The sequence below is a fragment of the Oryctolagus cuniculus genome, chromosome 11 (assembly GCF_964237555.1).
Source record: "Oryctolagus cuniculus chromosome 11, mOryCun1.1, whole genome shotgun sequence".
Classification (NCBI taxonomy): domain Eukaryota; kingdom Metazoa; phylum Chordata; class Mammalia; order Lagomorpha; family Leporidae; genus Oryctolagus; species Oryctolagus cuniculus.
In genome coordinates this window covers 114,976,081-115,003,948 of record NC_091442.1, presented here as the reverse complement: position 1 = coordinate 115,003,948, position 27,868 = coordinate 114,976,081, and the positions used below count along the sequence as shown (strand labels likewise).

Below are 27,868 nucleotides of genomic sequence, written 5' to 3'. Positions count from 1 at the left end.
GGAGCTCCTGACTCCTGCCAGGGCCGGCTCCCTGCTCCTTGTCTAAGCGGAACCCTTGGTGCGTGGCCTCTGTGACTGGCTGGCTTTGCTGAACACTGCGTCCTGGAGATCCGTCCAGCCGTGGACGCCTCCGTCGTTGGTCACTTCCACTTGCCGAGTGGTACTCCCCTCTGGACGCCTCCGAGTCTGTCTGACCTTTCACCTGTCGGAGGACATTGGGTTGTTTTCGGGGTTTGGAGACTGTCGGTGCTGCTGCTGTAAATGTTTGTACCTAAGTCTTTGTGTACAAAACCCAGGGTGAACATCTAAGAGTGATTGCCGGGTTGCGTGGGAAGTGCGTGTCAGTTTTGTAAGAAACTGGCCAGCTGTTTCCATGATGCCTGGGTCACGGTTTCCTCCTGCCAGCCATGGCTGGGAGGTGCCCACCCTCTGCAGGGCCGGCATTGTGGGTCACGATTTCCTCCTGCCAGCCATGGCTGGGAGGTGCCCTCCCTCTGCAGGGCCGGCATTGTGGGTCACGGTTTCCTCCTGCCAGCCATGGCTGGGGGGTGCCCACCCTCTGCAGGGCCGGCATTGTGGGTCACGGTTTCCTCCTGCCAGCCATGGCTGGGGGGTGCCCACCCTCTGCAGGGCCGGCATTGTGGGTCATGGTTTCCTCCTGCCAGCCATGGCTGGGGGGTGCCCTCCCTCTGCAGGGCCGGCATTGGTTTTGTCTCACAGGGGATGGTATCTCATCGAGGTTTTCATTTCACTTCCCTGGTGGCTGCTGGCCAGGGACCTCTTCCTCAGTGAAATGTTCCTCGTGGGTTTTGTCCTTTTTCTAATCAAATTGTTTTGTTTTTACTGTTGACGTTTTTGAGCATTACTGTTTCTTTTTTAAAACACATTTTGTTTGAGAAGCAGAGAGAGAGAGAGACAGGACTCTCACCCACTGATTCACTCCCCGGATACCTACAACAGCTGAAGTTAGGAGCCAGGAACTCCATCCAGGTCTCCCACGCAAGTGGGATTTAAACCTGCAGCTGGGAATTGAACCCCTGACTATATGGGATGCCAGCATTGCAGGTGTAGCTTAACCTGCTGTACCACAGCACTGGCTCCTTATTTATTTATTTATTTTTAAGATTTATTTATTTGAAAGAGTTACACAGAGAGAGGAGAGGCGGAGAGAGAGGTCTTCCATCTGCTGGTTCGCTCCCCATTTGGCCGCAACGGCCAGAGCTGCGCTGATCTGAAGCCAGGAGCCAGGAGTTTCTTCCAGGTTTCCCACATGGGTGCAGGGGCCCAAGGACTTGGGTCGCCTTCTGCTTTCCCAGGCCACAGCAGAGAGCTGGATTGTAAGTGGAGCAGCTGGGTCTCAAACCAGTGCCCATATGGGATGCTGGCACTGCAGGTGGCGGCTTTACCCACTATGCCACAGCACCGGCCCCAGGCTCCTTATTTTTTATAAATAATTTCCTTTAAATTTTTAAGTTTATTTTCATTTTATTTGAAAGGCAGAGAGACATATATACAGATATACAGAGTCTCTCTCTCTTTCTCTCTCTCTCTCTCTCTCTCTCTCTCACACACACACACACACACACACACACACACATCTTCCAGTTGCTGGTTCACTTCCCAGCCTACAGCAGCCAAGGCTGGGGCTGGCTAGCCCAAAGGCAGGAGTCAGGAACTCCATCCCATTTCCCACATGGATGACAATAATTGAAGTACTTGAGGCATCGTCTGCTGCCTCCCAGTGTAAACTGTGAGAAGTGGAGGAGCTGGGACTTGAACCAGGCACCCTGATGTGGTTTGCAGGTATTCTAAGGGTGCATGGACTGCGTCGAATAAAGGGGAGTCAAGCAGGCCCCCACCCACCCAATCCTGCTGCACCTGCTGGCATTGCCCCCTGTCCCCTGCTTCTCCAGGGCGTAGGGGTCAGCCTCTGGCTTCTGAGACCTAGGCAGGCAAGAGCTCCTTCCCAGGGATACCACATCCTCTCCAAGCATACCCACCACATGCACTGACCAGCGGGCAGGGTCCCAGGTTGTGCAAACTGTCCTGGGCGTTGGCTGGCCACCTGTGTTGTTGCCTTGGTCCAGGGAGGAAGGCGAGCTCTGGGCCTTGAAGGAGCCCTGGGCGCCTGCCTCTCCTGGATACCAGGGCCGTGTGTCTGTGAGTCAGGCTACTACTTTCAGTCTTGGCGGGGAGACCATTATGAAAACCCTGGAATCGTTTGGTGCCGGGTGGCAAGTCCCAGGTCGTTTCTCCGAGATGAGACAGCGTTACGTACTTCAGACTTGCCGGGAGAGAACACTCGAGGTCACGTCTGGGTGATGGTTTGTAACCCACCAGGGCCTCCTGAGGGTGGCTTGAAGTCACAGGGTCCCGGCGCGGAAGTGAAGCCGACGCTGCCGGCCCGCGCCGCTCCCCTCTCCCAGGGATCTCCAGGCTGTGGTGGGACATGGTGGTCGTGTCCTGTTAGGAGGCGCTGGAGTGGGAGGGGCAGCTCAGCCAGGCCCCCTCTCTTGAGAGGAGCTGGGACGACAGCGTGAGACGCCTGGTTTGAGTCCTGGCTCTGATCTGTGTGGTTCTGGGTGAACCACACAATCCACGTAAGGAAACGTGAGCCGGCCCCACGAGTGCCGGTGGTGGCCCCTGGGGTCGTGGAGGGGCAGTGGAGTGGAGTGAGCAGAGCCCCGGGAGGAGCTGGGCCGGGGGCCCTCACCCACCTCTCGTGAGCAGACCCCGCCAGGGCGTCTGGTCAGCTTGCAGTGTCTGCTTCCTGTTCTGAAGCCGGCTGCAGTTCTGCCAGGACTCTCCGTGGGGAGGGGCTTCTCCTGTTTTGGCCTCTGGTCAGGAACCAACCAGCCTTGGACTTGCCCCGCCCCTCACCTGGAAGGTGCACCCCCCCCTTCCTGTTGCTCATTTAATTCGGGATGATAGACAACGATGATGATTTACACCCAAATCTGCTTTTTAAAGAAGCCCTCTGGCGCTGGCTTTCGGGTCTGCAGCATCTCGCAGGAGCTATTGTTAGACTTGTCGCCGTCTCGTTTCCCAGCTTGCCACCAGCCTTTTTCTTTATATAGATGCCTTCTCCATTTTTGAGTTTCTTTATATAGATGCCTTCTCCGCTTTTGCGTTTTTAGTCTAGATCCGGCTCTCCATGTCAGAGATCACCTATGTTAGGAAGGTGGAGATGTGAAGAGCTCTCCCAGTAGACTTCCAGGGGGCGCTGATGGTGGTGGGTGGTGGCAGAGGCTCCTGGCGACCTCGGAGAGGGCCCTGGGCCGAGTCAGTAACTGGGGGTAGACGGCGGGCAGGGATCACAGGGCCAGGCATGGCCTGGGGCCCCAGCAGCGTATTCCTGCCTGCACACTAGCTCATGGAGCCGGAAGGGACTGTGGGCTCAGGCTGAGATGGTCAGTGTTTAGAGTTTGGCCATGTTTGGGTCACGCAGCGGAGACCCTTAGGCCCAGCGAACTCCCTGGGGGTACCCGGCTGACTGGGGGTGCAGCCAGGACCCAGGTTGCCAGGCCTGGGTCTTCCCAGTGTCCGCACTGTGCATCTCACACAGTGTAAAACCATTCCATTAGCTGTCAGGTAGGCCTGGTTGCTCTGGTTGGTGACGGGGGCGCGTTGGTCTTGCAGGTGGCTGGCTGGGGCTCATGCCTGGGTGAGAGGGAGTGGCCAGTTCTAACTTCCTGGTTAGTCCTCCCGAGCTGCAGCAAGATGCCGTCCATTTCTCCCAGTTCTGGGGGCTGGAGAGTCCCAGATCCAGGCGACAGCAGCTCCCGTGTCGGTGGGAGCCACTCCTGTTCGGGACGGCAGTGCCCTCCATGGCGGACGGGCTGGGAGCTCTGCGAGGTCCTTTTCACGAAGGCGCTGATCCGACTCACGAGGGCTTCGCTCGTGATCCGATCGCCCCCCACTGCCCGCGCCCTGAGGATTAGTGCTCAGCCTGCGCGGCGTGGGGGGGCGCAGGCCTTCGGGCCCCGAGAGAGCCACGGGCTCGTCGATGGTAGTTCCAGCCTCTGGCCAGCCTGAGAGCCGCCTGTGAGCCGGGTCCCGTCCCAGAAAGCCGTCTCTGCCACAGCTCGACGCGTCCTCCTGAACTCGCCTGTGTCCGTTTCCTCGGCCCTTCACGTAGAAGCAAATTCTTCTTGAAGGAGTGGAAACCAGTGGGTGATAAAGTTTGACGTTGCACGTGGCCGAGGTGCTGGGGATCCCACGCCAGAAGTGGGGTTTGGCCTCGGGGAGTGGGCGGGAGGATGTCAGACACATGAGCGAAGGACGGAAGCAGTGGCACGCGGGTGTCTGGCTGGGGAGTGTGCGGAGGCTCTGAGGAAGCGGGGGGGCCAAGGCAGAAGATGGGCAGGTTGGGAAAGAGCCAGGAAGTCTCCCAGGCAGCCCAGCTCGGGGTGCGTGTGTGTGTGTATGTGTGTGTGTGCACGCGTGTGCATGTGGTCGTTAGGGGAGCTGGGGGAAATGGCAATGAAGTGGCTCACGGAGAAGTTCTTTGGCTGTCGCTGGGGTGTGGAGATGGCCGGGCCCAGCACCCCAGCACGTGCTGCAGGCACAGAGCCTCAACCCTCGGGGAGCCCGTGTTCTTGCTGGGGTGCAGCCGACAGATGCGTGATTTAGTAAATGTCGTGCGCTGGATGCAGTCAGATGTCGTGAGCGCTCAGTGCAGAGGAAAGCAAAGCGAAGCCGTCAGGAGTGCCTGGGAGGGCTGTCCTGTGTGAGCAGGTGGCCGGCGTGGAGACCGAAAGGAAGCGTGGGAGTGAGCTACGTGACCAGGCAGAGCGACAGCCAGTGCAAAGGCCCTGAGGCAGGAGCAGGGTTCGTATGTCCAAGGAGCAACAACGAGGCCGATGTGGCTGGAGCTGAGATGAGGTCCGGCAGCATCGAGGCCCTGTTGGGCAGTCCTGTGCGCCTGCGTGAGGATGCCAACCGTTCCTCTGGAGAGTTTTGGGCAGAGGAGAGGGGTCGTGGGCTGGCTGAGGTCTTAGAAGGCTCATGAGACTGCTGTGTGGGCAGTGGTGACGGGGCAGGGGCAGAGAGCCCGGGCGGCACTCTGTTCATCCACGCGGGCGGCCGTGGCCCTGGGCCATCTGCGGGTCGGGTGAGGTGCAGACGCGATGTCGCGGCCTGGGCAATTCTCCTCCCTGGGAGGAGGAGGCTAACGCTGCGGTTTCTTCCCCCAGGTGGGCTCCTCACGTCCCCCCAGGGTCTCTCCGGGAGCCCTTCCTGCTGCCAGGCACCATGACCGTGAGGGGGGCCGCGCTGGCCCCCGGCCCGGCGGCGTCCACGACCGCGGCCGCCTCACCCGGCGTCTCCACGATCCCCGAGGGCCGCCCCACGGCCATGGAGCAGCCTGTGTTCCTGATGACGACCGCCGCCCAGGCTGTCTCCGGCTTCTTCGTGTGGACGGCGCTGCTCATCACCTGCCACCAGGTGCCTGGCTCCCCTGCAGGGTCCTTAGGGGTCTCCGCCCAGCCAGGCCGTGGCCCTGATATCTGAGCCTCGCGTTCCCAGAGGCCTCACCCGGGAGGATGGGTTTCTTGCTTGCTCCCCAGCACAGCCCGGTCCGGGTTGGGTTCTGTTTTGTGGCTCCAGCATCGGTGTAGCTTCACGGTGTCTGACAACAGGGAGTCTGGAAAGCACCCTGGGTAGTTTGCGCCTACAGTCAGAAGTGACACTTGTCACTTCCGCCTGCTTGCTCTGGGCCAGAGCTGGTCTCGGGTCCAGCCTCAGCTCCAGGGGGCACATGGGTGGAAGGGACCCCCTTGCAGAGGAGAAAATCGAGAGCCAGAGAGGGAGGAGGGACAGGCACTAACCTGGTGACATGTGAGTTGGTGGCAGAGCTGGGTAGACATCATGTCTCCTGTCCCCTGAGCTCAGGGCCCCAGGGGAGGCTGCCGTGGGCTGGGGCAAGCCGTGGGGCTGGGGGGGGGGGGGAGTTTGAAGGTCGCTTGGTGAAGAGGGACGGAGTGGATCTGCACAGCTTCCCCCTGGGTAGCCCCTCGCCGGCTGCCCAGTGACTCCAGCCATTTTGGAACCCACTTCCATCCAAGGCATTTTGACTCACAGCAGATGGGGAATATTTCCTTCTTGTCCCCAGCCTGGGACTCGGCTAGGCCAGCTGTGATGTCATGAGAGCTGGGCCAAGACCCTCGGGAGCTGTGGGACGGCCGATCCCAGCCGGAGCAGTCTCGTGTGCAGCTTTTATCCTCTCCGTTGCTTTGTCAGAGTCTCGGTTTGCGTGGGGAGGGGGCGGCGCTGCCTCTGGGTGACAGATGGGGAAGAGAGGCCGGCGCTGCAGCCAGAGGGGCCCCCGAGGCTCAGGGCCCAGGAGGGAGCCTGCGCCAGGCCATAGGAAGAGTCTGGCGGCGCTGGAGTCAGGACGCATTCCTGTCGCCTCCGCCAGGCAGAGGGGAGAGGGTCCGTGGACAGGGCAGGAGGCGTGGCGTGACCGTGGGGCTGCGGCTGACCTGGCCCTCTGCCCACAGATCTACATGCACCTGCGCTGCTACAGCTGCCCCAACGAGCAGCGCTACATCGTGCGCATCCTCTTCATCGTGCCCATCTACGCCTTCGACTCCTGGCTCAGCCTCCTCTTCTTCACCAACGACCAGTACTACGTGTACTTCGGCACCGTGCGCGACTGCTACGAGGGTGAGCGCTGGGTGTGGGCGGGGCCTGGGGAGGCCACGTGGGCCAGCCGGACGCAGGGGCGACACCCCTCCTTCCTGCCCGGAGGTTCTTCCCTGCGGGGCCTCTGGGCTTCACGATGGACAGGTAGCCGGAGTCTCACCTGACAGATGCGCTTCGCGGTGGGACACAGACACCTGGGCAGGGGCCGCTGGCGTCTTGGGTCAGGGGTGGGCGGCGAGTAAGGGGACCATTTCTGGCTCAGAAGCCCAGGGAGCCCCAGGTGCCGTTGATCAGGATTCAGCCAGCAATCCATGGCAAGGCGGTGGCGGGGCTGGCCTCCTTCCCCACGCTGGAAGGCAGGACAGGGACAGAGCCAGCCTGCAGGCCACACAGAGAGAGGCAGACTTTCCTTTGTCCGTTTCACACACAGAAATATGACAGGATTGGAAACTGCAGGTTAGAAGCCTCTCCATGTGGAGGGAGGTTGAGGAGGGAGAGGCCGGGGGCTCCAGGAGCGCTCACAGGCCCATGCCTGGGCCCGCTGGTGAGGAGGGAGAGGCCGGGGGCTCCAGGAGCGCTCACAGGCCCATGCCCGGGCCCGCTGGTGAGGAGGGAGAGGCCAGGGGCTCCAGGAGCGCTCACAGGCCCATGCCCGGGCCCGCTGGTGAGGAGGAGAGGCCAGGGGCTCCAGGACCGGTCACAGGCCCGTGCCCGCTGGTGAGGAGGGAGAGGCCAGGGGCTCCAGGAGCACTCACAGGCCCATGCCCAGGCCCGCTGGTGAGGAGGGAGAGGCCAGGGGCTCCAGGACCGGTCACAGGCCCATGCCCAGGCCCGCTGGTGAGGAGGGAGAGGCCAGGGGCTCCAGGACCGGTCACAGGCCCATGCCCGGGCCCACTGGTGAGGAGGGAGAAGCCAGGGGCTCCAGGACTGGTCACAGGCCCATGCCCGGGCCCGCTGGTGAGGAGGGAGAGGCCAGGGGCTCCAGGACCGGTCATAGGCCCATGCCCGGGCCCGCTGGTGAGGAGGGAGAGGCCAGGGGCTCCAGGACCGGTCATAGGCCCATGCCTGGGCCCGCTGGTGAGGAGGGAGAGGCCAGGGGCTCCAGGACCGGTCACAGGCCCATGCTCGGGCCCGCTGGTGACAGGCGCTGAACTCGAGATCCCTGCTCTGAGGGGGTGTTTGTCACCCCTTGAGACACCCTTGTGCCACGTCCCAGGGCCTGGGTTCAGCTCTCGGCTCTGGATTCCAGGTCCAGCTCCTGTCAGGCCATCCACGTGGGAGACAGGGTGGAAGCCCAAGCCCCTGGCTTTGGCCTGGCACAGTCCTGGCTGTTGGAGACATGTGGGGAGTACCCTAGTGGGTGGGAGTTATCTCTCTTTCTCTGCTTAAATACACATTTTTAAAAGTCAAGAAAGTAAGCGGTGTGTGCTCCGACGCCTGCCCTCCTCGGTGCCGGCAGTTTTCCGTCTCGTGCCCACTGCTGGTTTCGGATCTGGTGAGCAGCTGTCTGCTCCCTGACCCGGGAAGGCTGCGCCCGCCCCTGGGCTCTGCGGATGTCGGGGTGCAGCGTGTGTGTCGCCCAGTCCTGGAGTCTTTCCAGTCCCACGTTGGGCCTGTGCATCCCTGCGGGCCTGTGGGGCGCGGGAGGTGCCTTGGAATTTGATGAGGAAGTAGAGGTGCTTATCAGGGGCCCCCTCGGCTCCCCACACCCTCCCTCTGGCCGAAGCACGACAGGCGTTTCCCGGCCTCCACACCCTGGCGTGTGCCGCTTCCCCGGTGCCTGCAAAGCTCTCCGCCTGCCCTGTGCCTGGCCGCTGCCTCTCCACCTCCAGCCTCCCTCCAAAGAGGCCTCCCTCGGAAGAGGCCCTCCCTGTCCTGGTCACTCCTAGCACCTTGCCCGCGTCCTGGGCCACGCATGGTTTGCAGGGCCCTTGACAGCCCTTGGCGAGTAGATCAGGCCTAGGGCCCAGGCCTAGACAGAACCAGGCATATTGGGGATTTCACTTCATAATTTCGTTTTAAAGATATATTTATTTATTTGAAAGTAGAGAAGGAGAGGCAGAGAGAGAGAGAGAGAGAGGGAGAGAGAAGTCTTCCATCTGCTGGTTCACTCCCCAATTTGGCTGCAATGGCCAGAGCTGCACCGATCCGAAGCCAGAAGCCAGAAGCTTCTTCCAGGTCTCCCACCGTGGTGCAGGCCCAAGGACTTGGGCCATCTTCTACTGTTTTCTCAGGCCACAGCAGAGAGCGGGACTGGAAGTCGAGCAGCCAAGACTTGAACTGGTGCCCATATGGGAAGCCAGCACAGCAGGTGGCAGCCTTAACCCGCTACGCCACAGCACTGGCCCCTTCATTCATTATTTTTAAAAAAGATTTTGGGGCCAGCGCTGTGGCGCTGCGGGTTAACATCCTGCCCTGAAGTGCCAGCATCCCATATGGGCACCGGTTTGAGACCCAGCTGCTCCACTTCCCATCCAGCTCTATGCTATGGCCTGGGAAAGCAGTAGAAGATGGCCCAAGTCCTTGGGCCCCTGCACCCATGTGGAAGACCTGGAAGAAGCTCCTGGCTCCTGGCTTTGGATTGGTGCAGCTCTAGCCATTGTGGCCAACTGGGGAGTGAACCATCAAATGGAGGACCCCTCTCTCTCTCTCTCTCTCTGCCTCCCCTTCTCTGTGTAACTCTGACTTTCAAATAAATCAATAAATATTAAAAAAAAGATTTATTGATTTATTTGAAAGGCACAGTGACGGGGGTTGGGAGAAGGGAGAGAGGGAGAGAGAGGGAGACAGAGATTTTCCCTCCCCTGGTTCATTCCCCAAATGGTTGCAATAGCCAGAGCTGGGCCAGGCTGAAACCAGTAGTCAAGAGCTCCATGTGAGTCTCCCACATGGGTGCAGGGTCCCAAGCACTCGGGCCATCTTCTGCTGCCTTCCCAGGTACATTCGCAGGGAGCTGGGTCTGAAGTAGAAAAGCCAGGATTCAAACCCGCACTCTGATATGGGTGCCAGCGTTGCAAGTGGTGGCTTAACCTGCTGTGCCACGGTGCCAGGCCCACTTCACAGTTTTTGAATGAGTTGCTTTATCAAACCTCTGCTGTGTACCTTGCATTCTTCCACGTGGGGTCCCTGTGCCTTCTTGAGGTGAGAATACTGGGGTCGTGTGGGGGCCTGCCCAGGGCCTGACCGGTGCTCTGGGGTCTGGTGTTCCTGGAAGCCTCTGGGGGCTGGTAGGGCAGGGACAGCCAGCGAAGCCTGGGGCTGACAGTCCTCTTCCCCGGCTGCCGGCCTCCCGGGGTTGCCTGGGAGCGACCTCTGCTCCCCTGGCTCCTTCAGAAACAAAACACTGTTCCAGCGGAGGGGGGCCCCTCCCGTGTGGGCGGGGCAGGGCAGGCACCCTTCTCCTGGGCCCTGAGGCAGCGCCGCGTCCCGGGACCCTCTGCCCACCCGCCTCCGTGCCCCAGAGGTGGCAGCAGGTGGCTGGCAGGTGCCCCGCTGCAGAAGTGTCTTTGTCCCGCCTCTGCCCTCCCACCTGCCTCCCCCCCCAGTGAGGGTCCCGAGAAGCATGTCTCCTGGCAACGCCGTTGTCCCTCCCTGGCCTCTGCCAGGAGTTCACAAACCGCGCACGGCTGCCGCGGAGATCGGGCAGCCCCGGGCACCAGCTCTTGGCGTCTGCGGCAGCAGCCTGGCCCAGCCCACCCCTTCCCACACCCCCCACCCTTCTGCCATGGAGAGTGCTGTGCAGCACCCCCTCAGGGTGGGTGACGGGGTGCCCCAGGAGCCCCGGGCCCTTCCTGTTCCCCCACCCACCACAAGCCCTGGGGCGGGCTGGGGGCAGCAGCAGCCTGGCCTGGGAGCTCCTGTTTCAGACGCAGCCCATGCCGACGGCAGGCTCAGGACCCACACTGCACAGAAGGACTTTTAAGAACAAAATTCTGCCTAAAAACGAAAGCGCTAAGATGCTACTGTTATTAAGAAGCAGTAGCCTGTGCGCGGTTGAGGCGGGAACTGCTGTGCGTCGCCCTCACTCCCAGGTTCCCTGTACTTTTCAGCTGTTTCTTGCGAGAACAACCTGAAAATGTGCTTCTCTTGTGGCTGCTTGGTTGTCTTCCCATTTTGTGTGGCGTACCCCAGGGGCTTTGTTCTAGACGGCTAGAGTGAGGGATCTCACCCCTGGCGTGCACACGCCACACACAGTGTGCGTACACACATCCTCACGCGTGCCTTTCCCTCATCTCTCCAGTGTGATTGTGTGTTCATTTTTCCTCTTCCAGTTCAGGGTTTTTCTTGTCTGGCTAAATGCCGCAGAGCCGAGGCGTACGGGGTCCCCAGACTGCACTTCCTGTCCTGGTAGGACTTGCTGTTCTGCCGTGGCCCTCCCCGTCTTGCCTTTTTACTCGGTTTTCTCTGTCCCTGCCGTTCCTTCGCTCCGAGTCCTTCTCTTCCTGCCCTGCCTGGCCCGCTCGCTGTCAAGGCCTCCACTGCTCAGCTGTCGCCTGGCTCGTCATTAACCATCACTCGGAAGTCGGCTTGCCGCCTACACCACCTGTTGCCCAACGACCGTTGCTTGTTTGCCGGCTCCGCTGGGCTCGAGGACATCTTCCGGGAGCTTCCTGAGAAAGAGGGTGCCTGGGAGTTGGTTCCCTGTTAACCCTGCCCGCGTCTTTCTCCCTGTGATCGGGGTGGGGGGAGTTCGGTTCCAGTTCAGAACGGTTCTGCCCGGGATTTGGAGGCGTGTTCGCGCTGCAGCTCCTGGCGCGGTTTTGGGAAGTGCGGTGGGCTGGGCCCCCTCATGCCTCCGTGTGGAACCTGCGTCCGTCCTCTTCCCCTTGCTTTCGGACCTTTGTCCTTGGTGTTCTGCAGTCCACAGCTGTGGGGTCGTCCTTGTGCGGGGCGGCCTGGCAAGCACTTCCCCATGGAAACGCCCGTCCTGAGGCTCTGGTTGATTTTCCAGAACGTTCTGTGATAATTTCTTCCCCTCTTCCCCCCTGCCCATCTCCCTCCTCCCTTTCCGGACACCTGTAATGGGATATTGCGTTTCTGGATTGTTTGCATTTTCTGTAGCTTTCCCAGCTCTTTTTTGTTCTGTTTTCTAGGAGCTTTTCTTGTTTGTTTGTTATTGTTGTTTTTGTTTTAAAAGCTTTAATTTTGCTATTGACTATTTCCTTTATCAGTGAAGTGTTAGTAGCTCTGCCCCATTCATTCATATGTATACATTCATATATATATACACACACACATATACATGCTTAGTTGTATCTGCATATGTATGTATTTTAAATTTGAGAACTGAGGAGCCAGCGTTGTGCTGTAGTGGGTAAAGCCACTGCCTGCAATGCTGGCATCCCATGTGGGTGTCGGTTTGTGTCCTGAATGCTCCATTTCTGATCTAGCTCTCTGCTGTGGCCTGGGAAAAGCAGTGGAAGATGGCCCAAGTGCTTGGACCACTGCCACCCATGTGGGAGACCCAGAAAAAGCTCCTGGCTTTGGCCTGGCTCTGTCCTGGCCATTGCAGCCCCCTGGGAGTGGATGGAAGAGCACTTGCTTGCTCGCTCTCTCTCTCTCTAACTCAGACTTTGAAATAAATAAATACATCTTGTCCACAGCAGGGCTGGGCTGGGCTGGGCAGAGAATCAATCCTGGGAGCTGGAATTCAATCCAGGTCTCCCACAGGCGTGGCTGGGGCCTGACCACTTGAGCCATCTCACCTGTTCCTCCAGGGTCAGCATTAGCAGGAAGCCGGGATTGAAGGGCCAGGGCCAGGAACCAAACCCAGATAGTCTAACACGGTGCAGGTATCTCAGCCGCTGGGCCGGATGCCCGCCCTGGTTTTATTGTGTGGCCCTTTGTGTTTGGTCTGGGACGGAGGACTCTTCTCTCTCCGGGGATGTTAATTGCAGATTTTTCTGTTCCCTGCATAGCCTCCATCTCCTGAATCCCTGCCATTCGTTAGCTTGGTCTTTGACCCTCAGATGTCCGTCCTCAGTGACTTGGACTATTTCAGAATCAGACTTGTGTTGCCAGGCCTGCCGCTCGGGGGGCGGAGCCCTTTGTGCGCGGCAGCGGGCACAGGTGCCGCGGGAAGGCTTTCGGGTCTGGGCCTGATTCCCCAGAGGGAACTCCTCCCCTCTGCTGCTGGGCAGGCCGAGTCGTAGGTGCAGAGCGGGAGACGGACGAGGGGCGCCTCGCCCTGCGTGCTCATACTCGGCTTTGCGCTTTCTGCAAGTGCCGTCATCACGTGCAGCCCCCCGCACGGCGGCCTCCAGGCCTCCCCGCTTCCTGGCAGCTCCGGGCTGAGGCTTCCTGAGGTCGCGTTGCACAGACCACACCCGGCCCTGTCCAGAGCTTCGGCCGTCTCCTCGTTGCCCATTGTCTCCTTGTCCTTGAGTGTTTGCAAGACAACCCCCCCCCCCAGTCTCATTTCAGTGACATCTCGGGGGGGAGGGGCAGGGAAGGTGGAGATGGGTGTGTGTCCAGCCTGGCGCCATGGATTGTGGAGAAGTGACTCGGCCAGCCCAGGGCCCGGGGTGGGGCCCGCCCAGTGTGAGTCAGTGTCGCCCACAGAGGATTCTGGGGCAGCCTTGGGGGCTGTGAGGGGAGGCGCAGGGGCCCCCGGTTCCGAGCTGGAGACAGCTGCCGCTGTGTGGTTACGGATGCGCGGTTGTCACTCACGGTTCCTTTCTCCTGTTTCTCATCACGGTCGGCTCATTCTCATCTCCCAGTGGTCTGTGGAGTATCAGTCTCACCCCCATTTCACACGTGTGAAGAACAGACCTGAGTGTGCTGTGCAGAAGTCATGGGAGAGGCCGTTACTGAGTGCTGGGGACGTTCTGTGCCAGGACGGAGAGAGGGCAGGGCAGGCCTTGGAGCTGGAAAAGCGGGCGCGCTCGCTGGGGAGAGAGATTTGCCACACGTGCAGGAAGCACTGGCGAGTGGTGCTGCGTTCGCCCGTGGCAGAGTGTGGTGAACTCGAGCTTCCTAGCAGAGGAGGCATAGCCGGGGTGAACCCGGCCGAGGGCCCAGCCAGAGGCCTCGCTCTGACAGGTGAGGCCAAGGACTACAGGTGCTTGGTCGGATTAACATCTGCGCAAAGAAATACTCGGGAGAAGCCAGTGGAAGGAAGAGATCAGAAACAGCACTGGGGGTGGCCAGAAGCAGGAACCGGCAGAATCAGCAGAGGACGGAGAAGCCCGAGGGAAGAGAAGAGGCGAGAACAGCCCGGTGGGAGCTGGGCGAGGGCGCCCGTGCCAGGCAGGTGCCCCACACGCCTGGCTGGCGCGCACTGTGGCCGTCCTTGGCAGTGATGACCACAAGCCCCCGAGAAGGGGCGAAGCGGTGTTCTGAGGCCCCTACGTACACAGAGCAGAGACTTCTGTCCCAGGTGTGTGTCTCAGTCCCTTCCCTGAGCCTGAGTCCTTCATCAGGAAAACAGGCGTGCTTTGCTCTCAGCTGCGGAGGCCAAAAGCCCGAGACTGCGGCGCCCCGACTCCGCCCCTGGTGAAGGCCTTGTGGCCAACGGCATCCCGGTGGTGTGACTGCATGAACCATCACGGGACGAGACGGGAGCCAGAGAAATTCTAACAGCAGCCCACTCTCACGGGGGCCAACCAGGGTTCCAGGAGAAGCAGCGGCCCCACCATGTCCCGCTCGGCCCTCCACGCAGTGCGAGGCAGCCCTAGGTGATGGACAGAGGGATGGACGGTGTCCGCCCGCTGCCCCGGGGCTGATGGCAGAAATGGCTGCAGGGCAGCTTAGCACGCCCCCTCCCCTGGGGCTGTGCTGTTGCTTCCTGGGCACCCCCCCCCCCCCAGAGAGAGAGAGGGGTAGAGAGGGCTCTGCTCCCGGACCTCCAGCTCCATCCTGGAGACGCTGTGGAGGAGGGAGGGAGCCCATCGCGAAGCCTCCGTGGGATGGGACTGGCGTGGTCAGAGGACGGCCAGGCCGCTGGCCGGCTCCTCGCTGCCCACCGCGTCGCGGCCTCGCGGCCTCTCGTCCTCTCTGCCCTCACGTCTTTGTGTTTGTTTCCGGGGTGCAGGTTGTTGGCTGGGATGCTGGGGTGCGGTGCTGTGCGCGGTTCTGTCATTCCCTGGGAGGGAGCCTGCTGCTGCAGCGGCCGTGGGCCCAGGTTTAGGCTGGTGGAGTCACGTCCAAGGAGGGGGAGTGAGACGGTCCTGACTCACCAGGGTTCTGTAAAGGGAACCGTCAGCAAATTGCTCTTCTCCAGACCGGCTGGCCCCAGAGCACCTTTAAAAGGTCAAGAGTGTTGAACTGAGAGACAGATGAAATTTGATGATTCTGACAGTTGAATGCAGAGCGGGAGGTGGACAGGCAGTCGCCCGCGTCACTGGAGTGTGCTGACGCACGCCCGGATGCAGGAAGGGGCGGAGCTCAGGCGCCAGAGCATCCTGGGGGCCTGGGAGGGGCGCTGACCTGCGGCTCCCCAGGTCCACACACTGGCCCTCCGGCCCCAGCTTCTCTGCAGGTTTTGTCTCTGCTCGCCCAGGGCAGGGCGAGGTCCAGCAGAGGAGCAGGCTGCCTGCCCCAGCAGCCTCACCCAGTGTGGGGCTCGCACAGGGTTCATCTGAGGGACCGCACGAGCCGGGACCTCTGCTTGTCCCTGGGGCGGGACTCAGCTCCTACCTGCCTGGCGTTTAGGGTCCAGAAGACCAACAGCAGCACGCGTGGACCGCGCCTCATCCTCCACTGCACACGCTCCTCAAAGAGTTACCCCCTGCTTGTATATGTGGAAACTGAGGCACGGACCCCTGGGGTGTTTGCCTTGTAGGGGGTGGAACCACGGGCCACGGGCAGACACAGGCCCAGGGCTCCTGAGTCCTGCCTTCTGCCCCTGGCCTGGAAGGATCAGCCAGATGGAGGAGACCAGTGGTGCAGGAGTGGTCGTGGGGATGGACGTAAAGAAGATGCCACCGTGCCGAGGAGGGGAGGTCCTGGCACGACCGGGAGCCTCCCCAGCGGCTGAGTGCGGAAGCACACGGCCAGAGCACCACCATGTACGCCAGTCTTGTTCACGGGTCCTGGAGGTGAGGAATTTGCCCAGGCCTCCCGGGAGCAGGGTGTCCCCACGCCGTGCTATCTGGGGCAGGGGTCACCTGAGGCTCACTTGGGTGTCTGGCAGTTGATCTGTCAGCCAGGGGCCTCAGCCCGCTCCGCGTCGCCTCCCCCATGGCCGCCCTGTGCTTGCTCAGGGCGTGGAGGTTGGGTCCAAGGTGAGAAGTTCAAGTTCAAGGGAAGAGGAGCCAGAGGAGCAGCCTTCTCTGCCCCCTGTGGCAGATGTCACAGAATGTCACTTCCGTCATGGTCCCAGGTCCCCCCCTCTGCAGAGCTTCTCTCACAAGGCAGCTGGACCCAGCCTCGAGTGGACACATCCGTTCTGCTTGACCCTGTGTGGCCTGGGACAGAGGTTTTCAGTGACAACAGATTTGGCTTGAGCTCACTCCTCTTTCCCCCTGCCCCAAAGTTCTAGTCAGCGAAGAGCGCCCTGGAAATCAGTGGTGCTCCTGCTGTCACCAGATGTCCTGAGCAGCCAGGGGCGCATGGGCCCCAGGGGGGCAGGCAGATTCCCAGGGGGCCGTGACAGCCGCCACTCAGTGCCTCTGAGCACCCTGCACACAGACGGAACCCTCACAGTCACCTCTCGGGCAAGTCTGTTACCACCAGCTGGTGGCAGAGCCGCGTCGCAAACCCTCTGCCGTGTGTGTGAACGGACAGCCACAGCGTGGCCGCTGAGTGCGAGGGGGTGTCCACGTGGGTGCTGCCTGGAAGTGGTGGGAGACTTGAGCCACCGTGAGTGGCAAAAACGACCCCAAATACAGCTCTTTGCTGATTGTTATGGCCAGCTTTTGCCTAAAAATGTGTCCTAATAGTTTCTGTGCTGCGGTTTGCGACGAGTAAGCGCTTGTGGCCTGCCCATGCGTGTGGCTGCATTGCAAGGAGAGTGGGCTCCTCGGGAGGCCCGTGGGTGCTCATGCCCCTCAGCGAGAAGTCCTGGAAAGCGCCTGCTACGTGAAGTCCGGGGGCGAGAGAGCGCAGATGCCACGCTGGTCCCCAGAGGTGTCTGGGTGGGCGGCATCGAGCTGGGCTCAGAGGGCCCACGGAGTGCCGTGAGAGGGGCACCGCAGGCCATGGGACTTGGAAGCACAACGTGCAGATGGGTAGAGAACCTGCTCTGAGGACCAGGGCAGCACTCGTGCTGCAGGAGCCAGGCACCCCCTGGAGCCTCGGGTGTCTGATGGAGCCGCGCCAGGGAGCCTGGAAGGACTGTGCTGCAGGGGTCAGACCAGGTGCGGGAGCCCTCAGGCCTCCCTACCGCTGCTGGCTTTGGATCATGCATTTTCTTTTTTTTCTTTTTTTCTTTTTTTCTTTTTTTTTGACAGGCAGAGTGGACAGTGAGAGAGAGAGAGAGACAGAGAGAAAGGTCTTCCTTTTGCCATTGGTTCACTCTCCAATGGCCAGAGCGGCTGGCGCGCTGCGGCCGGCGCACCGCGCTGATCCAAAGGCAGGAGCCAGGTACTTCTCCTGGTCTCCCATGGGGTGCAGGGCCCAAGCACTTGGGTCATCCTCCACTGCACTCCCGGGCCACAGCAGAGAGCTGGCCTGGAAGAGGAGCAACCGGGACAGAATCCGGCGCCCCGACCGGGACTAGAACCCGGTGTGCCGGCGCCGCAAGGTGGAGGATTAGCCTATGGAGCCACGGCCTAAGGATCATGCATTCTCATTTTATTAGAGAGAGATTGATCTTCTGTCTGCTGGTTCACTCCCCAAATGCCCGCAACAGCCAGGGCTGAGCCGGGCCAGAGACAGGAGGAGCCTGGAACCCCACTTGGGTCTCCCACTTGGGTGGCAGGGGCCCAGCTATTTGAGCTGTTGGTTATCTCCTGCCCCCCAGAACCATCCATGGGTCAGAAGCAGAGGAGCCAGAACTCAAACCAGGCACTCCCATGAGGGATACGGGCGTCCCAAAGTGGCGGCTTGGCCTGCCTCTGGCCTCGCTCCTCCGTGGACGCTCCCCTCGTCCCCGCGTCCTTGACTCCTGCTCTGCTCCCGCGTTCTCCCTAGTTGTGCCTTCTGCTGCGTCCTCTCGCTGCTGTCTGCGCTCTCCTCCTCCCTGGATCCTGGCGCGGCTGCGCGCTTTGGCAGCAGGCTTGGCCCCCACGTTGCTGTGTTGACAGCGACCTTCACACAAACCGCTGCGCGGATCCCAGGTCTTGGCGGGGACGCTGAGCCATGCCCCGGGTCAGAGTGAGCGGCCGAGCTCCCTCAGCCTTTTGTGTTGTGTTCTGTGCACCTCTCCCGGGCTTCCTCACGGCTTCTGGTGCTGTGCCCACACCAGGCACCGCCAGGGGTGCCGGGCGGGTGAAGGTTCTGCTCTCATTCTTGCTCAGAATTTCTCCTGGGACCCCCCCCCCCCAGGGAATGGGTTATCATCATCGTCAGATGAGCGTGTTCACCCCAGAACATGCCCCCTGCCGGGCCTCCCAAGCCCCCCTGTTTGTGTCCCCGAGAGCGGGGCTTCCCCGCACAATCCCGATATCCCCACCAGTGAAGCCGTGCATCCTAGCTTTGAACTTGCAGATGAATGTTCACTGCATTTGCTGTCGGTCAGCTGTGCTCCACAGCCTAGGACGGCACTCCCGACGCCTCCCTGCTGCCATGGCTGGCTCTCACTTTCACTGCTGTTTGGAACTCCACTTGCTGATGGGAGTGGTTTTCTCAACACCCTCTCCACAGCCTTGGTCATCTACAATTTCCTGAGCCTGTGCTATGAATACCTCGGGGGAGAAAGTTCCATCATGTCGGAGATCAGAGGGAAGCCCATCGAGTGAGTATGACGTGCCCACAGCCCCTGCACGTGAGCGGTCCTGGCACCAGCTGGACACTGCCCACGACCCGGGCCTGCTGGGCTCCTCCCACACGTCCCGAGCCGGGCCATTCACGGACTCCTGTGAGAGTCAGTGACTCCCCGCTCTGTCCCTTCCCGTCTCCCTCGTGCCTTCCTGTTAGTTTACTTCTCCCCGGTTTTTACAGTGAGTGCTTTCTGATAGGTCGGGCCAGGGCAGCCTACTGCATGGGCAGCCGCTCTGCCGCGCCCCTTCTTGGCCATGGCCATGGGTTTAAAGCTGCTCCCCATCTGTGCCTGGTGGCCTGGGTGGGAGAGAGGGCAGCCTTCCCCAGCCCCCCGGGAAGGGGTCTTGGCTGCTACCTCGCCACCCTCTTGCTGCGCTTGTCTCTTTCAGGTCCAGCTGCATGTACGGCACCTGCTGCCTCTGGGGGAAGACTTACTCCATCGGATTCCTGCGCTTCTGCAAGCAGGTGCGTCTACAGGCCAGGAGGGAGACAGGCAGGGGCTGGGGTCTGGGGTTGTAAGCCTTTGGGGGGTCGACCCTGCTGCTGGCCACTCTGGCCCCACTTGGGGAATTCCTGTTTCTCACAAGGCACTTCAAGCCCCCAGCATGTATGCCCCAAGCTGTTAAGGAGGCACCATGTTGGCCAGGGCGTGCCCGGACGGGCAGCAGTCGGGGTCCTGGGAGCGTCTGGTGTGGTGCGTTGGGCAGGAGCAGGTCCCAGACTCTGGCTCACTCTGACGTGGGCTAGCATGAGCGTTCTAGTCTTACCGGAACATCGCCGGCTGCGGCTGGAGGGTAGGAAGCTCTCAGCATTAAAGAAACGTGACCAAACAGGCCTTGCTTCCGGCGTCTCCCTGGGGGCTGTCCGGCAGTGTCGGTTCCCGTGGCTGTCCTCCCTGTGGCCTGCAGCAGCCCCGCCCTGCCGGAGGAGTGTGGTGGGCCCGGCTGTCTGGCTCGACTGCGTGACCTCAGATCACTCTCGGCTTCTCTGAGCGTTGGTTTCCTCCTCTGTAAGGTGGGAGTGAGACTTCTCTGCAGGGCTGGTTGTACGGTCGCACGTGCGAAGTGGTTAGCCCGGTGCTGGCCCAGAGCCCGTGGAGTCTGAGCATGCCACTCCCAGTCTTCCCGGCCTGGTGCCTGTCTCCTCCGGGGCTCCACGGGCCTCTGCCAGCCCCTCCTGCATTGCCAGAGCTCAGTCACGAGGTGGAGGGCCGCCCACAGCCGGGTCACCGAGTCACCGTCATCGTGACTTGCGGGAGGGCTGGCCGCTCCTCCCCCGTGGAGTCCCGTGGCCTGGGCACATCACAGCCTGGACCTGGACCTGCAGACTGCAGGCCTGCTTTCCAGAGCACCCTTCCCTAAGGTGTTCTGAATCCAGAGTGTCTCCCTGGGGACCTCAGGGAAGAGTCCGCAGTGCCTGGGGCCCAGGGTGGGGCAGTCAGGGTCATTGTCAGCAGCTGGCCGAGCTGTGAGTCACTGCCTCGCCTCATGGTTGTGTTGTCTGCAAAGTTGTAGTCTGATCACTAGTCTCCGGGGAATTCCTCCTAGGCCTGTGTGTGTGTGTGTGTGTGTGTGTGTGTGTCAGGTGAATCCCTCCCCCGCCCTGTGTGTGTGTGTGTGTGTGTGTGTGTGTCAGGTGAATCCCTCCCCAGCCCTGTGTGTGTGTGTGTGTGTGTGTCTCAGGTGAATTCCTCCCCCGCCCTGTGTGTGTGTGTGTGTGTGTGTGTGTCTCAGGTGAATTCCTCCCCAGCCCTGTGTGTGTGTGTGTGTGTGTGTGTGTGTGTGTGTCAGGTGAATTCCTCCCCAGCCCTGTGTGTGTGTGTGTGTGTGTGTCAGGTGAATTCCTCCCCAGCCCTGTGTGTGTGTGTGTGTGTGTGTCTCAGGTGAATACTCCCCAGACCTGTGTGTGTGTGTGTGTGTGTGTGTGTGAGGTGAATACTCCCCAGCCCTCTGTGTGTGTGTGTGTGTGTGTCTCAGGTGAATTCCTCCCCAGCCCTGTGTGTGTGTATGTGTGTGCGTGTGCGTGTGTGTGTGTGTGTGTGTGTGTAGGGGGAGGTTCTGTGATAGAGGAAAGAGAAGGGCCTCCACCCCTTGGCACAGGGTCAGAGGAGTCCCTGTAGCGCCCCAGAGCCCCAGGCAGGCACAGGTGTCCTTGGGGCCAGGGCCCCGTGTCTGGGTCTTGTGGGGCGCTCGTTGACGGCAGTCAGCCCCCCGACTGCAGCCCAGCAGGAAGGTCTGGGAAGGAGCTGGGCCTGGCACGTGTTGAAGCCCCTGCTGGTCGTGGTGTCCGGTCTGGCTAGGGCAGGCCCTCTGAGAGCAGGCTGGGGGCTGGGGGGGGTCGGGTGCTGCACTGCAGCTTCTCCATGCCTCAGTCTCCTTGTGTGCGCTGTGGGCGCTGGCGCTGGGACCTGCTCAGCGCGTCGTGAGCACCCAGGGAAACCCGGCCTCACCAGGCTCGGCGGCGTCCGCACTTCCCTCTTCCTCCCGGCTGGGGCTGACCGGGCCTCCGCACGTCGCTCTCCCTGCCCTGGCTGCTTGCCTGATCTGGAAGGAGCCAGGCTCCCTCAAGCCTGGCTGGCTGGCGCCCAGCTCTGCCCACCTCCTCCGAGGGGGCCTCCTGGCTTGGTTTACTTGCTTTCAGACAGGTGGCCCTGGAGGTGTTGTGGGCGCTGTGGACACCGCCTGGTTTCCTGGGGCCCCTGTAGGGGTTGTGGAAAGCTAGGTAGGATGGCAGAGCCCGTCCTGAGAGCGCAGAGGTGGGGACCTCCACGCGGAGGCTGTGCTTCTACGCCGCCTCCCCCTGCAGAGGCCCCGGGACAGGGCACTGGTGAGAGCCCTTCTCCTGGGGAGGCTGCCGCTCGGAGCCCGGGTACGGCCTGGGCCACGCGGCCAGTAGCGGCCAAGCCGAGCTTTCAAAACCCCAGAGCTGTGCGCTTTGTGCTGCGCTAGACCCTCCTCCCCCACCCCAGTGAGACCCCCAGGAAACAGCCATACTGGATGGAAGGGGGCCCTCGCCCATCCCACCCCCCACTCCCTGTGGGACCGGCATTGAGGCTCCCAGGACCCGGCCTGCCATCTCCCAGCCCCCTCCCCAGCACTCAGCCCCTGGCTTCCGTCCCCTCTGCCTCTAGGTCTTTGTGTGGGCGGCTTGCTCCACCATCCCCCTCTGTCTCGGACACGTGGCTGATGCCGCTCCCCCAGGAGCCTTCTGTCTCCTGGCCCGTTCAGCAGGTGTGGTTGGTCTTTCCGACACCCTGGCCTTGGCCTGGTCTCCCACAGAGGCTGCCTCCCCTGCAGACAGCAGTCCCTGTGGGCAGGCCGTGGCGCCTTCCCCCATCCCCAGCGTCTGGCCTGGGCTCCGGTGCCAGTGCTCATCCTCAGAGCGGCGCCGCCTCCTTCTCTCCCCGAACAGGCCACCCTGCAGTTCTGTGTGGTGAAGCCGCTCATGGCCGTCAGCACCGTGGTCCTCCAGGCCTTCGGCAAGTACCGGGACGGGGACTTTGAGTAAGCAGCGGGTCCCCGCCGGGGTGTGTGGGCCGTGCTCTGGCTGAGGGAGGGGGGCTGCCAGGCAGGTCCCGCGGCCGTGCCCCTCTGAGCATTAAGGATGTGCAGGCCTCGCCACACCTCTGATCCCAAGCCTGCTAGTGGGCACTCTTGCCCTTAGCCCCACTGCCGGTGCACAAGCGAGCGAGCCCTCGGCTGCAGCCGTGTTCGGTGGTGCTGGGGAGCAGGCCACAAAATCCCAGGGACCACTGCGGGGCCAGGAGCCACTTGGCTCTGTGAGCTGCATCCGCGTCATCCAGAGGTCGGCACAAGTGCCGGCCCTGCGCTTGGGTATCTCGCGCCCTCCTCCTGGGGTGCACACGACAGCCTTGCCTGGACACGGGGCTCAGAGGTGCAAGCCTGAGGCAGCAGGGCAGTCTGGCACCACCCACTGGCCTGTGGCCTCCCTGCTGGCCCCCACCAGGAGTGGCCCCCCGAGCTGGGACAGCCGCAAGCGCAGCTCTGCCCTGGGGCACCCCTGCAGGTGCTGTCTCCCCAGGCGCCTGTCGCCGCCCTCAGCAGCTCACTGAGCTCTGGGCTGCACACAGGCAGGGCGGGGCGGGGGGGACACTCTGCCTGGGGTGGGGCCGCCCCAGCCAAGCCTGCCCTGTTCTGCAGCGTCACCAGCGGCTACCTCTACGTGACCATCATCTACAACATCTCCGTCAGCCTGGCCCTCTATGCGCTCTTCCTCTTCTACTTCGCCACCCGGGAGCTGCTGAGCCCCTACAGCCCCGTCCTCAAGTTCTTCATGGTCAAGTCTGTCATCTTCCTCTCCTTCTGGCAAGGTAAGGCCCTGCTGGAGGCTCCCGGCTGGGAGCTTGGGGCGGGGGGGGGGGGGCTCGGGGCGCTGGGGGGGCCTTTCCCAGGAGCTCCCAGGGGACCCGGGCAGGGCCTCTTCCTGGGGAATCGGTGGCCCCGGTCTGGGTGGCCGACGAGGAGCTGGGGCCAGGCCGTGCCTCCCCACGCAGGCATGCTGCTGGCCATCCTGGAGAAGTGCGGGGCCATCCCCAAGATCCACTCGGCTCGCGTGTCAGTGGGCGAGGGCACCGTGGCCGCCGGCTACCAGGACTTCATCATCTGTGTGGAGATGTTCTTCGCGGCCCTGGCCCTGCGCCACGCCTTCACCTACAAGGTCTACGCTGACAAGAGGCTGGACGCTCAAGGTGAGAGCTGGGGTCCCCGCCCGGGGCCCGCCTCCCTCCTGCCTCCTTCCTGGAGGAGTTGCCGGTCAGCCGTGGGGTTCCCCGTCTACACGTTAGAGGGGGCCCCTGGGGCCTGGGGGACAAGGCCAGGAGGGACCCACGCCCTTGCCGCCAGCACTGCCGATCTGTCCTGGAAGCTAAGCCCACCGATCTCCTGCAGCAGATCTGAGTGTGGAGCCCAGGATGACAGAAAAGCAGACGGGGACTCTGGCGAACACGCAGGTCCCCCGGGGCTGCTGGCGTGAGCACGGTGATCCGTCCGGGCCCTGATTTCCTGTCTCTGAAGTTCTGAAAACAGACGAGAGACCTGACGAGTTCGCAAGCAGGCTCAGAGGGCAGCCGCCTCTCTCCTGCTGGTCTGCTGGTCAGAACTGAACGTGGAAATGCCCTGGCGAGCTCTTAAAGCTGTGCCCCCCGGCCCCACCCTCAGAGGCCCGCGGCTGGGACCTGCCTGGCGCCGCCTGGAGAAGCCGCCGTGGGCCGAGGGCCGAGGGCTGCCCCTGCAGGGAGGGCGAGCTCTGGGAGGCCAGGGAAGGGGCTGGCAGGTCTGTAGCCACTGTACCCAGCACGGCGTGGATTCCGTGGCCCTGGAATCCAGCTGCGGCCTCCCCAGGTCCTGCCAGCGTGGCCACCTCAGGCCTCAGTGGCGGTGTGACAGGTCATGGCCCCTGGGTGGCCATAGGGCTCCCTGCCCCACCCCCTCTTCTCCCCCTCATTCCTGCCCCCGGGGGCGAGGCCCACTGGGACCTTGTTTTCCGACACACCTGCGGCCCGGGGGCTTTCAGTCACTTTCTCTCTGCACACCGCCCTGTGCCCACCAGGCCCCCACTGGGAAGGATCCAGCAAATACCCACCCACTCCTGACGGCAGGGCCCTGGCACCTGGCCTGGCAGAGCCTGTGCCATGGGAATTTCACCCTTGGGCTTGGGGCCTGGGGCCTGGAGCCCCCCCCCCCAGGAGCAGGCAGGCCATGACAGAACCGTTTGTGCACTGTGGGGCTGTGCTTGGCCCGAGCTGACTCCTCACGCTGCCCCCCCAGACACACCCACCCCAGCAATACAGCCCGGCCACGCGGGCTGCCCTCCCCCTTGCCTGCCTCCGACTACGTGTGGCCAGGCCAGTTGCCCGCCTGCTAGCCCAGGCCCGAGCCGCATTTTCCTTGTCTGTAAAGTGTTGTGAGCTCTGTAAAGCTGCAGCCGGGCTTGGAGAGAAGTTGGGGTCGGGTGTTGAGCCTTAGACACAGAGGGGGAGCCCCCACCACCCTGTGTGAGCTCTTGGGAGGGGCCTTGCTGAGCTACCGTCCCCTCAGGTCACAGAGGACAGCTGGATGCCCTGGGTGCCTGGCGGGGTCGGGGGGTTGGGAGGGGAGGTGTGGGCGCCACGGTCACTCAGCTGTCTCTTGTCTTCTCTGTCTCTCCGGCTCCTCTCCCCGCCCCCTTGCCCCACATTTGCCCCGGGTTTGGCCGCGGGCAGTGCCGACATACGGCCCTTACGGTAGGTCCCACTCTCGGTCTGCACGTCTGTCCTGCACGTCAGTTCTGGTCACTGTCGCGCCTCTGTCCGTAGCTCCTCCTGTGTCCCATCTCCTTCCCACGGGCACTGCGGGTGGGCGCCAGCACAGCTGCCTGCCCCAGCACCGTCGGTAGAGCTTGCCTGCTTCCATCCTGGTCTCATTGTTCTGGAATCCACCCTGCTCCGTTCTGGGGCACAGTGCGTGTGAACGGGGTCGCAGGGACATTCGCGATGCTTCCACGGCGGGGAAGGCGAGGGTGGAGAGAGCTCCTTGGTTAAGTCCAAAAGTCCTGCGGTCCAGAGCTGGGCTCCTCGCTCGTGTGCCGGCACTGTGGCCCGGGCCGTTCTCCCCTCGGAGAGGCAGCGCGGTGGAGCGGAGCGGGGAGGGTTTCCCATGTCGGCTCTGTCCTCATGGGAGGGGCCTGGGCGGGGTGTCGGCGGAGCCTGGGCGCTCCCAGCTCCCAGGCCCTCTCGCCCAGCACACATGACTGTGTCCCGGCCCCGGAGCCCGGCCTGGCCTCCCGAGGGTGTCGTGTCTGCCTCCCCGCAGGCCCCCTGGCTGCTCTGTTCCCCAGCCAAAGGACTGGCTCCCACACCTGCCCCTTCTCGGGAGGTTCGGTTGAAGGACAGCCTCAGGGTGGGGTCCGGCCGGGGATCAGGGCCCGAGGCTGAGCCGCTGCCTGACCCTCCCGCCGCCCCCCGCCCCGCAGGCCGCTGCGCCCCCATGAAGAGCATCTCCAGCAGCCTCAAGGAGACCATGAACCCGCACGACATCGTGCAGGACGCCATCCACAACTTCTCGCCCGCCTACCAGCAGTACACGCAGCAGTCCACGCTGGAGCCCGGGCCCACCTGGCGCGGCGGCGCCCACGGCCTCGCCCGCTCCCACAGCCTGAGCGGCGCCCGCGACAACGAGAAGACGCTCCTGCTCAGCTCCGACGATGAGTTCTAGCGCGGGCGGCTCGGCCGGGGCCGGGGGCGGCCGGCGCGGCTTGGGCTGGCCCTTATGTATCGGACCAGAAACTCACATATCGCTTCCTGAGGAGCGGCCAGACGCCGGCTGCCCCGAGAACAGGCCACGCTCGCCCAGGCCAGGGGCAGAGGACACGGGCCTCCGCTCTCGTGGGGGCCTCGCGGGACTGGGCCAGATGCTCTCGGGGACCAGCGGCTGTGGCCTTCCACCCTCCCCCTGCCCAGACTCCTGCTGAGGTCGGCAGGCCCAGCCCACCCCTCGCACCGTGCAATACCCTGGCCTGGGGCTTCCGGGCCTGCTCCCGTCTCCCGCTCCCCTCTGCCTGATGCTAGATTCGCCTCGCCCCGGCAAGAGGAGGGCACGTGGACGCCCATGGGCCCCTCCTGGCCCACCTGCCTGGCATGCTGCAAGGGTCCAAGCCAGACACCACGTGCCACCGCCCCACCCGGGCAGGTGCTCAGGAAGAGCCCTGCTGGGTGGCCTGACGTGGCCGCGCCCTGCCCACGGCCTGCCGAGGACAGGGGGTCCTTCCTCTTGACGGGTGTGGAGCCCTTGCTTCCGGCTGCCCGGGCCGGCCTCCCAGCCCTCTTCCTGGTGGAGTAGGAGTCTCTGCCGGTCCCGGCTCTCCCTGGCGCTTCTCCCTCCGGTTTCAGGGGACGGGTCTGAGTCTCCGCATTTCAGGCCAGTTTCCGGGGGGAGGGTGGGAGGTGGGAGGTGGGAGGAGATGTCCCCGGCTCCTCTCCTGGGCTCCTGTCTGCACAGGGCCTGGCGCTCTGCCTCATGTGGCCCCCGGCCATCTCTTCTGTGCCTTAGTCACATATGAACGCTCGCTCTCCGCCCCCGTCTGCTCTGGGGCCTTCCTGCTGCTGGCACTCAGAGGACCCTGCAGTGCCGGGCCAGGCACCCTTGGACGGGCCTCAGGAGTGGCCAGGACCACCCCCTCCCCACCCCCCTCTGTCCCCAGACCCCTCAGGCAGGCCCGGCCTAGATGGGTCCCTTGTAGGAGGAGCCTCAGGCCGCCACGCAGGCTCACGTGGGCACAGTGCGCTGGCATTTGACACCTGGAGAGCTCTGGGTTCGGGCTGCAGCCGGCTCTCCAGGGAGGGAGGGTGAGGAGGGCCCTGCCCTGTGGCTTCCACAGGGATCTTCTGTCACTCCCAGAATGGGGGGGCCGCGGGTGGGGGTGTGGATCCATCCCAGCCCGGAGCCCACACGTGGAGTACTGGACGCCAGCTCTCGGCCGCCTGTCGGAGGGCGGCCCTGGCCAGCTCCCCGCCCCTTGCGTCCCCTCCTCGTTTTCCTTTCTCCTTCCAGGCCAAAGTGTGTTGCTGGGTCCTGCCCCCGTCCGTGCCTGCTGGTGTGGGGGTGGGGTGGGGTGGGGTCGGGGAGCGCAGGGGCGGGAACGCGTGTCGACTGCTCCGTCTCCTTCCCAGGACGCATAACCTACCTTGTCTTTGTTGTTTTAGTTTTTTCCAGATAGAGTAGCTCTTTGTACATAAAAAAATACTTGAAAATTAATTGTATGACGTATGAGAAGACAGAGCCTAGTTTTGTATCTCGTTGTATGACTGCCCTGAGCTCCACCAGAAAGCCGCTCTATTTTGGTCTCTGTGACATTTTAAATGCGTGACAGAAGTGAGCAGATAAAGTGAGGAAGAAGTATATATATATATATGAGATAATATAGATTGTACCGAAACCCTCCTGCCTCGGCTGCGCTGCTTCCAACCCCTGCGTGTGCTGGCCTGTGTGGGGCGGGGGTGGCAGGAAGCCCTCTCCCTCCCTGTGTGCCATGGGTGGGGGTGGGGGCTTGTCACATGGCCTCTCCCCAGCCGCCTGGCCACCAGAGGCCCCTCCAGCCAGGCTCTTCCTCCTCCCCTGTGCCCATCCTCCACCCTGGGACGCGGGTGTCTGGCTGCGCAGGCCTTCCTGGGACCTGGCCCGCGGCTGACAGGGGCGCTCAGGAATGCTGCGTGGGTGGGGGAAGTTCCTAGCCCGCCCCAGGCCCAAGGTAAACAGTCCCCTCTGCCCCCCTGGCCCCAGTGCTTTTCCAGAACCCACCCTCCCCCCAGTCCTGCTCACAGCCTGGGCGCCCAGTGCCTTCCCCACCCATGCCCTGGGGTGGATCC

The 27,868-nt window shown here is 62.7% G+C and overlaps 1 protein-coding gene across 2 annotated transcripts in view; it reads left to right on the top strand.

The window, feature by feature from the left end:
• The window catches only part of TMEM184B (transmembrane protein 184B), a 47,125-nt gene extending 19,687 nt beyond the window's left edge, over window positions 1-27,438 (top strand). The window contains exons 2-10 of one of the 2 annotated variants that reach the window (XM_051845909.2): window positions 5,196-5,445; window positions 6,501-6,666; window positions 18,391-18,481; window positions 18,897-18,972; window positions 21,919-22,010; window positions 22,668-22,837; window positions 23,021-23,215; window positions 24,728-24,748; window positions 25,477-27,438. In XM_051845909.2, the coding sequence (XP_051701869.1) occupies window positions 5,254-5,445; window positions 6,501-6,666; window positions 18,391-18,481; window positions 18,897-18,972; window positions 21,919-22,010; window positions 22,668-22,837; window positions 23,021-23,215; window positions 24,728-24,748; window positions 25,477-25,718 (1,245 nt within the window). In that variant the 5' untranslated portion in view covers window positions 5,196-5,253 and the 3' untranslated portion in view covers window positions 25,719-27,438. The remainder of the gene's footprint in view (window positions 1-5,195; window positions 5,446-6,500; window positions 6,667-18,390; window positions 18,482-18,896; window positions 18,973-21,918; window positions 22,011-22,667; window positions 22,838-23,020; window positions 23,216-24,727; window positions 24,749-25,476) is intronic. The other variant, XM_051845910.2, reaches the window with a different exon arrangement.
• Window positions 27,439-27,868: the final 430 nt, after the last annotated feature.